This window comes from Callorhinchus milii, unplaced genomic scaffold, assembly GCF_018977255.1.
Source record: "Callorhinchus milii isolate IMCB2004 unplaced genomic scaffold, IMCB_Cmil_1.0 Scaffold2, whole genome shotgun sequence".
Classification (NCBI taxonomy): domain Eukaryota; kingdom Metazoa; phylum Chordata; class Chondrichthyes; order Chimaeriformes; family Callorhinchidae; genus Callorhinchus; species Callorhinchus milii.
In genome coordinates, this window is record NW_024704743.1 from 18244899 (window position 1) to 18258503 (window position 13605).

The 13605-nt window shown below is 39.6% G+C and overlaps 1 protein-coding gene across 1 annotated transcript in view; it reads right to left on the reverse strand.

Annotated features, from left to right (window-relative positions):
* The window catches only part of cubn (cubilin (intrinsic factor-cobalamin receptor)), a 157897-nt gene that overhangs the window by 27528 nt on the left and 116764 nt on the right, over positions 1-13605 (reverse strand). The window contains 4 exon segments of the mRNA XM_042331818.1: positions 5513-5710; positions 10362-10511; positions 11021-11177; positions 11871-12058. Of these exon segments, the coding sequence (XP_042187752.1) occupies positions 5513-5710; positions 10362-10511; positions 11021-11177; positions 11871-12058 (693 nt within the window).

Below are 13605 nucleotides of genomic sequence, written 5' to 3' on the forward strand. Positions count from 1 at the left end.
TATAGTGATTCTCACATCTTCTAGACATCTCAAAGTGCTTCACAGAATAGAATGTAAAGTGAATTGACTGTATATTTGTGGGCGAAATGCGGCAGCCAATTGTGCACAGCAGCGTCCCACAAACAGTCGTGGATTGAAATGACCAATTTATTATTGTTTTTTTTGAGGGATTATTATCAGGCGGTGTGGAGTAAGGAAACTTGCCCAAGGTTTCACCCTGCCACCCTGACCCAGGTCTCTCGCATGCAAAGCGAGCGCTTTAACCACTGAGCTAGAGGACTCCACATATTGGCGAGAGTCAAGAAGGATGACTACAGTTTGAATAATATCTTATTCAGCGTAACTTTCCATGAACATTAAATGCATTTAAATCAAATTACATTTAAAAACAAAATGAAACATCAATGACACTTCATAATAACCAGGACTAAGCGAGCTAGTATGAACCGAGTAACACAATCAAAGGGTGAATGGGCTATTGATGAAGGATTTTTATAATGGACAACAGACAACTATTTACAAGATCACAAGGGAGAGGTTTGGTTGAAGAATACTTCTTCTGTACATCAAATATTACAACTGACTAAAATTATTTTAATAAAATATCAGATTAGCAATAAGCAATACATATGGAAGTTATGCTTTTATTATCTCATTATTTCAAGATTTTTTACATTTTCAGCCAAATTGTAATCAGTTGCAAGACCCATCTTGTAATGGAGTTATAAATGAGTTATAAAAGGCACTTGTGTTTTAACAAGTGAAATTCAGTTGGAAAAAAACTATTCAGACCATTTCAACTCACTCTTCCTGAATTCCAAGGCGACTATCTTCTCATTACAGCTATATTCTGTTTCTTAAATAAATCCATTGTCTTGTCCACAAATACTCTTCTTGATAGGTTGTTCATTATTCTCTGTGTAATGAAGGCATCTATTGAGAAATTGCCTTTCACAACTCTGAACCTTTACGTGCATTCCTACTGCCTTGGCAAAGCTGAAACTATGGTTGAGTTTATAGGTCTCCATAAGACTGAGATACTGCTTTTCAGGGCTGAAGAGCCTTTTCTTAAATACAGCACACTGTCAAATGTGGACAATATAAAGCATATTGCAGTATTGTTACGTTTGTTACTGAAGTGAACAAGTTTCCTCTATTCATTATGGCTCCTCTGACACTGGATCAACTTCTGCAGATAAAGAAATGCACACATTGCAAGCACTATTTGAAATGACTCAGTACTGTACTGTCAAGTAATGCATTTTCTAAATTTTGCTGATTTATTCATTGGAAAGGCACCAATGAAAGAGTTAATGAAATGGACGCTAGGAAACGCTTATTTTTGGCACTTTGACAAATTAGAAAAATTAGGCAAAGGAATAAACTCCCCAATAATAGTTTCTTCAGTGAAGTACTCCTACTTCCAACCTCCCTCGATTGCCCGCATGCGCTGGAGTAATGTTAGTGACAAGTGTAAGTGTTCTGCCTCCAAAGCATTTTCACTCAGAGTCAATACTGAGGTCAGACCAAAGCCAATTCAATCTGAAGTTCTGAATCCTCATTGTCTTATTTGTAGGGTGGGACCAGGAGGGAAGTCAGCTGGGACAGAGGTTAGGGGCATATTAATTGCAGCACTATCCTGCGTGGTTTAAACCATTTCCACCCATTTATTATAATGGATTGGAGAGCACATTGCAGTCATGGACTGAAAGCTATCAATTAGTCACTGCAGCAATATTGGGGAAGGGGATGATTCAGGGATGTATTGCATCGATCATATGGATGATAAATTAAAGTTAACGCTCACTTAGTGGAAGGCATGACAGTCAAGACTCATCACTTCAACAAAGACCTGTGAGATCAATATTGTTGATTGGTGTCTATGTATATGCAGGAAAAAAAATGTTTCTGCATCTTAATGCCTTCACTGGAAAGGTTAGTGGGAGGAACATGGGAGAGAATCAGAAAGGAACCAAAAATAACGGGAGAAGGTTTGTTAGAGGGAGAGGGCATGGGAAAGGGAGAGGGAATTGGAGAGGGACTGAGAGAAACGCGTGTAGTCATTTTATAAAATCCTGGGTACACACCTAAAAGACTTCAAATCTCACAGAACTACATCCCAAACATTCCAATAAGTGTTTTGGTTTCACAGAGAGCATTGGCGTGTTTGTATTTCCATGGTATATTAACAAAAGGGAATTATTTAGTTGTGAACTTGAGCTTTTTCAGTTAATATATTTGCTGACTCAGCCAAGGTGTCTTTTCAATAGGCAAAAGTTCCACATTGCAGTTTGGATTTCTGCACAGTCCATCTGCAGTCCTATTTTAGAATAATTAATGATCTGTATGTCCCATAAGATACAGTCATATAGTTTGAATTACCCTGGGTCAGCTGTGAGACCACTGTAGAGAAATAGTGATCGCCATTTTAAAAAAAATCTAATTGTATCAACAAACCTTTGGGAAAATTCTAGTGCACATAACGTCATCTTGGTTCAAAATATGTACTATTTCTGTACAACCCAATATAACTTTTGACATAATTTTGGATTTGGCAGGAATAAAATGGGACACAGAAAAAATTACTGTTCCTGTGGGAATGATAACATTCCTAGCACACACTGCATTGTTCTGTGGGAATGTTTTTGCAAGAAACACTGGACTATTAAGGTAATCTTTTCAAATTTCAGCTTCTGATTCTGTCACACATAGTCAGACCATGAAAGGTTATAAGTTAAAGCACCAACATGCACATACTGCATATCACTTACTGGCTAATGGGATTGCAATATTAACCAGATGTGATCTTTGCCCAGTAAGTTAATGGATTACTGCCGTATCATGCAGGAGTGCATTGGCAACCACAAAAGAATTTGAAGAATATTAAAATGGTGCGAAAGACGCATTATAACGCATACCAGGCAAATACGATTAGGAAAATTAATCACCTGCATGTCCTAGTAAGATAGACAGAGTCATATAGTTTGAACTAGCCTTTATCCATTATATTACAGTCGATGAATTATTACTCATAAATCATTTTGGAAAGGGGAATTAAATATAGACACTTGATAAAGCTGAATATTAAGAATATATGAAGCAAGCAGGTGAAAGGGATGAGATGCCTCATAAGAAGAAATCCATCAGCACAGATGACATGGACACAAATGACTTTCTCTGCTGTAAGATTCTTATTGGGGAGAAATTCCACTTGGGTCTAGATTCACTCTGTTTTCTTAGCATTTCAGAGGATCCAGAAATTGGCAATTTTTTAAAAAATTGTCTTATATTTTAAGTTGATTCTCTGTAAATTTCTTTTAAGAACTCTCAAAACACCGATTTCAAAGTTAAGACTAAATTGGACAATTTTGCAATTTACCTGAACTGAAATATTAAAAAAAAGGAGCAAATCTAGAACAATATTGAATTTCTCTCTCTTCAAGTCGATAACTACTACCACATTCACTGGGATATTTAGTAATTTTCACAATATGTCTCAGCCACAATAAATTTTAGCGACAAGACAAAAAAGTCTTATTTTGTCTCTGATAGGAAAATAAGATACTCCCTCTTCCTAAACGTTATGAAAAGTTACCAAAACCCAAATTTACACAGGTTCTGGAAAAATCGTTTTAGCAAAACCATTTGTAAGATGCTCAGAACATAATGCAGTGTGAGGCTACTGAGAATTGCAGCAGAGAGTGCAACTTTGAGACTGACTGAGGAAAAACATTTCACATGACAGAACAACATTTAAATGTAAACAGAATTGAATGGGGCTGATTGGCAATGCTCTTGTATGTCTGGGAAGAATATGGCATGCAGAATCAGCATCAAAGAATTTAAAAGCAAGAGTGATTTATAATAATAATCCTTGCATTTGCATTTTTGATAAAGCACCTTATCACTTCTTCGAGACGTTCCAAAGTTCTTCACAGATAAACTGCAAAGTAAATTGACCATATTTTGTGGGCGAAACACGGCAGCCAATTGCACACAGCAGTGTCCCACAAGCAATCGTGGATTGAGTGACCAAATACATATTTTTAAATTTTTCTTGTTTTAAGGGATTATTAAGCAATCCAACAATAATTTTCTTCAATGTTTGCTCTATACAAAAACATTCTTTGATGAATCGAGCATGGAATGTATCAATCACTCCCTGGTACCTCACTATCTTGCCAAACGTCTACTATCTGATCCTCCGCTCAGCTAACTCGGGCTTGCTGCACTTCTTTCATCTTCTCTGTGCCACCATCAGTGGCCGAGTCTTCCTTTGTCCCTAACGTCTGAAACTCTCTTCCTCTACCACTCTGTTCCATCCCCTCTCTTTCTGTCTTACTTCTTCAAACACACCATTGGCCACCTAGCTCCCATTGTCCCCCCTCCACCCTCACTTGGTGTCCAAGCCTATCCCTTTAAAGTGCTCGGAGTCGTTACACTATGTGAAGGATGATATATAAATGCAAGTTGTTATTGAAGTTGTTGCATCTTGTTGAAGTTGTTGCAAAGTCTTAAAATTAAGGGTCAGCTTTTTAGAGCAGAGTTGAGGAAACATTTCTTCCCTCAGGGGGTAGTGAATTTATGGAATTCACTACCCTAGAAGGCTGTAGATGCTCAGTCCTTGAATATCTTCAAGGCTGAGACTAATATATATTTAAAAAACAGAGGGATTAGGGGATATGGGGATATGGCAGGTAATTAGAGTTAGGTCTGAAGATCAGCCATGATCTTATCGAATGGCGGGGCAGGCTCGAGGGGCCGAATGGCCTACTCCTGCTCCTAATTCTTATGTTCTTATCAAAAGCTCTTCATAAACCCAATTTAGTTTGCATTATTATCATTAATTAGCACATCATGTGGCAGCTTCAGTGAAGCTGCAGCACATGTTTTAAACACAATGATCTGATCTCACAAAGAGGATAGAGCAGCACTGATTGTTATTGCAGCACCACCACAACATTACATGAAGCAATGGGTGCACAGATGAGACACTAAGTTCCTGACAATCTGCCAATACAGGGCAGCACCAAATATAAATCTGGTTTCTTCCCCGCCCCACCCAGATGGAGAAAAGAATCAGAGGAAGAGTCATTACAGGGCCACTCCCAAGTGCGTTTTTCCTTAAGGCATTTTATAATATGATAAAATGCTATCATTATTTCTTTCTTTCCAGTTGGGTGGAGGTCTGAGAGTATATTATATCTCCACTCTTGACATTTAAACCGCACCTTTCATGTCAGAAGGATGTCTCAAAGTGCTTCACACTGCTGGCTGGGAACCCGAGCTGGGTGGAAGGTGAAGAGAGTGGGAGAAGAATGACTGAAAGCGGGATCAAACAGGAAAGTTTCAAGTCAGGCTTTGAACTTGGGGAAGGAAGAGGCAACAATATTTGCTGCATGAAAACCAAGATAGGGAAAAGGTACATTGTAACATATAAACCAAAGTGGGGAAATCCATTATTAAAACAAACAAATTTGTGCAAACTCATTGTAAAGGGTGCTTTACTCACGGACAAGATGGTATTTGGCAAGGAAACCCATGTCTGTTGTCATGTTGTTTGTTTGAAAGGTCAACAACATTGGACCATGAACACTAATTGTTGCAGGGAGGACAGAACCACAAAGGGTAATTAAAAGCTGAGTTTCATCACTAGTTGCAGTGGTTTCACTGTAGATCTTTAATGCATCATGTTCACACTTGAAACCATCTGAAAGAGATTTTGAAATAAACATGTGACTTTAGTTATAATAATAACACATAATAAATTCTTGCATTTGATGTAGCATCTTAAAACATTGTCGAGAAGTCTCAAAGCACTTCACGGGATACACTGTAAAGTGCAGCGGCTGTATTTTGCAGGCAAACACGATAACCAATTTGCACACAGTTATGTCCCACAAACAGCAATGAAGTGAATGACCAGTTTTATTTGGGTGTATTGTTGGTTAGGAAACTGGGAGAAATTTCCTCCACTTTTCAAATAGTCCGTGGGATCTTTAACATCCACCTGAACAGGCAGATGGGATATTGGTTTAATGTTTTATCCAAAGGATCAATTGAAAGGTTTCATGGTGGTTCTTTCATTTTCACTCACAGCATTAGTTTAGCATTATTTTAATGCTAAACTAGAAATAAGTTAATAATAGCTGGTATGGCTAGTCTCAAGGCTGGACTACGGGAACTCTCTCCTCATCGGCCTTCCCGCCACCTCCCTCCACAAGCTGCAGGTCATTCAGAACTCTGCAGCTCGTGTACTGTCCCGCACCAGGCTTCGGGACCACATCACTCCCACCCTCGCTCGCCTCCACTGGCTCCCCATCCCCCAGAGGATTGATTTCAAGATCCTCATCCTCACCTACAAGGCCATTCACGGCCTTGCTCCCTCCTACCTCTCCAACCTACTATCCCCCTACCTACCTACCCGTACCCTCCGTTCCTCCGGCTCCGGTCTGCTCCACGTCCCCCGCCCCAACCGCCCTACTATCGGTGGTCGGGCCTTCAGCCTCTCAGCCCCTAGGCTCTGGAACTCCATCCCCCAGTGCCTTCGCCTTGCTTCCTCCCTTTCCTCCTTCAAGGCCGGTCTCAAAACCTTTCTCTTTGACCGTGCCTTCAGCTCCCCTCTCGACTCTCTTCCTCCTCCTCGCTCCCTCCCTTCCCTCCCCTCACCCTGACCATTTCCCCCCTCCTCTCTCCTCACCCTGACCATTTCCCCCCTGCTCGGGTCATGACCCAACTGTGCAGCGCCTTGGGACGTCCTCCTGACGTGAAAGGCGCTCTATAAATGGAATCTTGTTGTTGTTGTTGTTGTATGGGAAAGCATCTAATGCATGCCCTTACATCTAACCCAGACACTGACCTAATTGCACTCCCTTGCCTCTGCATTCATAAGAAAAGATTGGATAAAGGCTTCTTCTGCCCCTTTAGTTTCCTCCTTCCAGAAGATCCACCCTACCATTTTCCATTATTTTTGTTTCATAAGCCAGGTATCTGACACATGCAGAAGCATATCACCATGCTTAAAGGTATCCAAACTAGATTGAGAGTTCCACATATGTATGTCATCTATACATGGATATTTCCTTGGGTTACTGCCACAGTTTAATCATCTTAAAAAAAAGAAATTGCATAGATCGCCAATGAAAGCATTGTCTGGGAAGCTTCCTACAGCTTGTTTAACTTTGACCACCCTACCCATTAAGGCTTTGGCTTGCAGGGTTAACATGAGCTGAGTCCATGCTCCCAGTGACAGGTCTATCCCTTCAAGTCCTGCCAATGCTGGTCTGTCATCAGGAATGCCCTGGAGTATCGCAATCCTCCTCTACTCAGGAACTGGATCACTGCCACAGAGGATCAACTCACTTCTGATATTCTATTGCCAAAAATGTCACCTTGGAGCTGGCTCAGTTCCAATGAGACCTCACTTACCTCCCTTTAAGAAGGATACTCTTCCCATGACACCATCAACTCTTAAGTAATCCAGCAACCTGGCCTCAAGCACCTAAAGTGACAATTATCCACTATTCAACTCCTCCATTCTTAAGACATCAAGACTCATCACTAACTACAGAGATGGGATTTATTTTAATCAACATCATACCGGCAATTATAATTCTTGACTACGCTTAACATATTTTAAAAACAAAAACTCTGCTACTTAGAAGTCGCATTCCATTTAATCCTAACCATCCCTCAAATAAAATTGGTCATTCACTCTAAGGCTGTTTGTGGGACATTGCTATGCTTAAGTGCTCCAAGGTGCTACCCTGCGTGAACGAAACTATATAAATTCAAGTTGTGGTATTGTGCGCAAATTGCTGTGAGCAAATTGGCTGCTGCATAAGACCACAAAATACACTTACACCACTTGACAATATATCCTGTGACACACTTTGACATAACTCAATGACATGATAAGGTTCTATATCAAATGGATGGATTATTACATTATTAATTCCATGTTGGTAGATGCTTCAAATTAGTGCCTATAAAGTTGTAACAAGTAGACAATATTCGAAATTACCACAGTTCTCATAAAATAGCACTTTAAAGTAATCCAGTCCCTAATATTACTCACATATGTACCTACATTCTGAATATGTTCTTATTATTCTTCAGTCAACAAGGGGTTGAGCTGTAGAATGAAAACAGCTGGGAACAGCACTAATGGATCTGCACATTTCCATTTGCCATTAGCAATCATTACCAAACAATTCAAATGATACCACTGACTCTCCTCAGTGCTCTGCTCTGTGCTCCACAGGCACAACTTCCTGCCCTGAACTAAGTGCCCTGTACATGAACAACAAAGCTATAACCAGATTACAACTAAAAAGCATCATGCTCTAAATCATAGCTATCAGGGCACTGAGAGGTGACTTAAGATGTGATCAATTTTTCATTGTGTCCAGCTGAGCAATACAAGGCTGTCCTGATGTTAAGAATGAAGACTTGTTTTTCAATTAGCATCATTCTTCCCGAGAAGATTTACTGCATGCTATAAACCTGTTTCAGAGACTTCTGGTATTGTACATAGTGATACTGACTGTTTTAATAAATAAGTTAGTTTTTAAGATAACTAAGTTGTAACAATGTGTATGTTTTCTTAAGTTGATGGAGAATAAACATTGTATAATACAATTCAAATTTCAAGGTACTTAGATATTATATTATTAAACTGACATACCACAAGCTGAAATGCTGGGATCTGATAGCAGCAGATTCAATGGTGTTGCCAGTTAGCTCAATGGCTGCTACAAGCAGTATAATAATTTTAAAAAATGGGTGCGGAGGGAGACAGAGAAATGTTCAGAGACACAGTCATCAGCTGAGACATAGTGAAGGGTGGAATGTCCCACAATGTAGCACGTCACATATTGAATTTGTTTCAACGTTAGCTGTCATCATAAGGGTCCAGTAACACTTTTCCATCAGGTAACATTTTCCATCTAAAAAGGAGTAGGCGTCAGGAGTATGCGGAAAGCGCAGGTAAATGGGACCTGAAGGAATTGGTTGCAATAATAATCCTAGCATTTAGGAAAATGCCTTTCACATCAGGAGTCGCAAAGCGCTTCACAGTATATAAAGTAAAGTCGTGTGACTGTGGGGGTTTGAGAGAATGCCTCAGCCAATTTTGAACACAGCAATGTCCTACAAAGAGCCATGGAATAAATGACTCATTTTATTTGGGGGTTTATTAGTAAGGATTCCAGGAGAATCTCCCTTTTCGAATAGTGCCATGGGACCGTTAAAGTCCACCTGAAAAGGCAGACGGAGCAGCAGTTTAATGTGTCATCCGAAGAATCTCCAATACAGCACACTCCCAGCACTGCATTGGAGTGTCAGCTTAGACTATGTGTTCCAAGACCCGATGTGGGACTTGGGCGAGAGTCCTACCAACTGAGCCAGCACAGACACATGGGCCGAATGGCCTTCTGTCCTATAAATTTCCACGGTTTCTTTCTATGGTTAAGTCATAAGCTGAAGCTGCCTGGAGACAAATGGAATCCAGATTTTGTTGCATATTGATGTTCTTGAGACCTCCCATATAGAGCAAGCCACATACCAAACTATACAATGCATGGCTTGTCTTCTCTTTGATGTTGCAACAGACCACTAGATATTCTGGCTATGAATCAATTAAATGGTCTACAGTGCAACACATTTTTCAATGCATTTCAGGTACACCCCTAGACATTCTGGTTAATTCTACATCTAAGTACTTTGGACTTTAAGGTCAATCAGGTCATCTCCTAGTCATGTGTTTATCTTTTTTTTGTAGTGCAGTTAATATCCATAAATGAGAAGCTTTCAAAGGTATCTTTGATAATATATCACATGTAGAATATATGCAACTCAACTAGAAAGCCTGATTTAAAGCATGATGCCCAAAGTGGTAAACTCAACATGTGTTATTTTTCATATCAATGGAATTCTCACTCTACTCTCGTTTCGCCACTTGTGCTATAAACATCCAAAGTCACATATCTGCCAATGAGGTCCTGAAACCAGCAATGAGAAGATGCAAGAAAAGATCTGGGAGGAATTATCCTTCCAATGTACTTTTCCTCTGAGCAGAACACACAAAGTCTGTATTTCAATCATCCCTACAACATGTATGAGATCAAGAATCCAGTGGTGTGGAGATTAGCCCCACTTCATGGTGTAGCGTTCTATGCACTACAAGATGCAACCCAGCCACAATGCAAGTTGTTGTTGTCAGCTTGTCTACTCTCCAATCTATATCCAATATTAGGCTTGAAATCTATAGCAAGTTTATTTTGTTATTTTATTTTGATTCTAATTAAAATAATTATTGAATATTCCCCATCCCTGAAATTGTAGAAGATTTTCATGTGTACCTTCCAAGGCAAATGCTTCAAATTGTAAGATTACAAACATGTCTTTGGAAGCATCGATGAAGTATTCACAGTTCATGTTGATGTCATAATTATGAGGGTAGTTTGGTGACATGACAAGGCCACTCAGGTCAGTGAAATTGGCTCCACATCCTAAACAATTAAAAAAGAGAAAACATTATTTAAATTCAGAATTGTACAATATGGTCAGTATAGAGTTTGCCCCCAAAAAACTGGTTTGTGAGACAAGGTGGCATCCAATTTCCCCACAGCAATGACCCACAAACAACCATGAAATGAGTGACCAATTTTATTTGCTGTCCAGGATAATGGGAGAAAATCCTTTCTCTTTTTTTTTGAATAATGGGTGTGATCTTTAATGTCCACCTGAACAGTTAGGTAGTCCCGGTTTAACATCTCACCCGAAGGGAAGGACCTCCAACAATTCAACACCTCCCAGTACTCCATTGGTGTGTCAGCTTAGACTGTACAAGTTCCAAATCCCAGTGTGGCATTTGAACTCACAGCCTTCTGGCTCAAAGGCGAGAGTGCTAATATTGAGCTATGCTGAGACACAATTTATTAAATAATTAAAGAAAAACAATTAAACATATTTGTAAAGATTTTTGGGTAGGAATCTATTTAAAGACAAAGGTACTTACGGCTTGTGAATGAAGCTGAGAAGCCTTTACCCACACTATCTGCAGACCTGAATCGGGCAGTCATAACATTGGCTGGAATGGTAACAAGGCTTGGAGGAACATCTCCACAAGCTGTAGTCAAGAGCGTTCCATCCTGTTCAGCATCACCTGCCCACACCTGTGGAAATAGATGCATGATGAACAATATATTATTTAAAAGGAAAGTAAACCTAAGAGGAATTGTATAAGTTTTCTATGTTCTTCCCATCACCAAGCCCCGAATATCCACAGCCCTATCTTTGCCAGCCTCACTGGCTCTTGGTAACCCCCAAAAACGACTACAAAATCCTCTAACTAATTGTCATGATCTTTCTCCTTCTCTACCGCTGCAACCTCCCCAGTTCTATTCTCCTGGCCAGTATACACATTAAGACTGATTTCAAGTTGGTGTTCCAAAATTCTGCACATCTTTTAAGACGATCATCATAATAAAATGTACACTATAATCCTTACAGTTGACATTGTGCCTTTCATGCCAGGAGGATGTTTCAAAGCACTTCACATTACCCATTGTAAAATGTAATGAATGTAATTTCAAGGCCAATTTGGCAGCCAATTTGTACATAGATATGCCCCCAATCTCTGGAACTCCCTGCCTCAATCCTTTTGTCTTACCCCATTTTTGCCCATCTTCAAATCACACCCAAAGACTTTTCTCTTTGACCATGCTTTCCATCACCTCCCCCTCTCTTTCAAGCTCATTGTCAAACCACACTGCTGTTAAACCCTCCAAGACGATGTGAAGGGTGCTATATAAACGCAAATTATGTTTTGGAACATCCAGCTTGCTCTTGAAAGCATCTATACTTACTTTCACATAGCTGTCCTCACAGTGACCACTATTGTCAGGAATCAGGAAGTTGTCATCGAATGAGAGCTCAAGGTGTTTGCTCCTATGAGCTACAATTTTCCATGTGCATTCACTATTTTTGGGAAAGTCGACTGGCCAGTTTGGTGAATCAAAGGAGCCATCATCTGCATGCAGGATCCCCCCACAACCTAAGAAAGGAAATATTTTTGATTTAGAATTGCAAAGGTTCAAAAGTGTAGATCTGGGCAAATGTGATTTCCATCTCTAAATCACAAAAATGTTTGTGCCTGTGGAGGGTGAGGGTTTGATATATTTGTCGTCTGTCTCCCCCACCGCCCCCCGAGGGTTTGAAACTGAATTCAGTGACATATCTCACAATGCCAAGTCACAATGAACTCAGTAGCTCCTGGTTTGCAGGTGTTGCATATTAAACATTAGCTACTGACCTGCTTAGCTATTAAAAAAGCTCATTTTGTGCTGCACATTTCAAAATGTCCAAACCATGTGCTCTTTACTGGGAATGACATTGGGTTTATGTGACCATCCATATTTAATTGCAACTCTTTGATAATACCCAACAATACATCAACATGAAATGTAATTGAATTTCCTTCCCATGAAATACAATCCTAATACATATATCTTGTTAAATAATTTATTACTGCAGTCCTAAAAATGTTCTGATGGTAAAGCGTGACATTTTATAGTAAGGTTTGAGCTGATGAAATGGATATAACCATAATTAAATAATACTGTCAGGATTTCTTTGCACAAGTCTCTTTTACGTATTAAAATCTCATCTCAGAACTGCTACACTATTTATCAGTTGAATTTAAGACCTATTTTCACAGTCTGGTGCCATCAAAAAGTAGCGAATGTCTTAAAACTGTTAAAACTGTTAACGATTAATAAACAATCAGATTGTGTATTAAAACTGCAGTTGGTGGGGGCATACATGGCCCTAATTAAAGTTACTATAAATTCTGAGCATCTGAAACTACTGTACTGGTTTTACTTTCTCAATCCTATTTGAAATCCTGTATGCCTCTCGAAGGTCTCCTCTCAGACTTTAATATGGAAGTGCTTTTTAAACATTCTAAACATTGCTATGGGAGCTGGGAGCTGTATGTGGGGGGAGCTGACTGCATACCAGTGGTTTTGTATTTGCTGCTGCAACTTCCTGTCCTAAGGAAGTGCTGTTATGTCCAAAGAACATTAAACCCGCTGCTGGCTTCTATACAGAAAACGATTCTCCAAATGTAATAAATTGGAGAAATGAAAAGAAAAACTGAACCAGCAAATGCTATAAAAGCAAGAGTGGCAACTAGTGTCTGTGACTGCAACTGGACTATCAAGGGAGAGAGATAGATATATAATAATAATCCTTACATTTGATAAAGCTCCTTATGTTGTCAAGACATTTTAGTGTGCTTTATATCCTAAAGTGTTGCGTATGTGGCAGGCAGTGGGTTAATGCGGCAACCAAATTGCACATTACAATGAACGCGACAGGCAATTTGCACATAGCAATATCCCACAAACAGTCATGAAGTGAACAATGATTTTATCTGGGGAGATTGTTGACCAGGACACAAGGAGAAACTCCCATCTATTTTCAAACTGAAGCAGGCTGCAGATCTATGCAATCATTGTAAAGGCTTGTTGCCAAAGCACTGGGGAGTTTTCAAGGTACGGTCTCCTAATGAGAAAGAACAATTTCCAGGTATAAGCATTT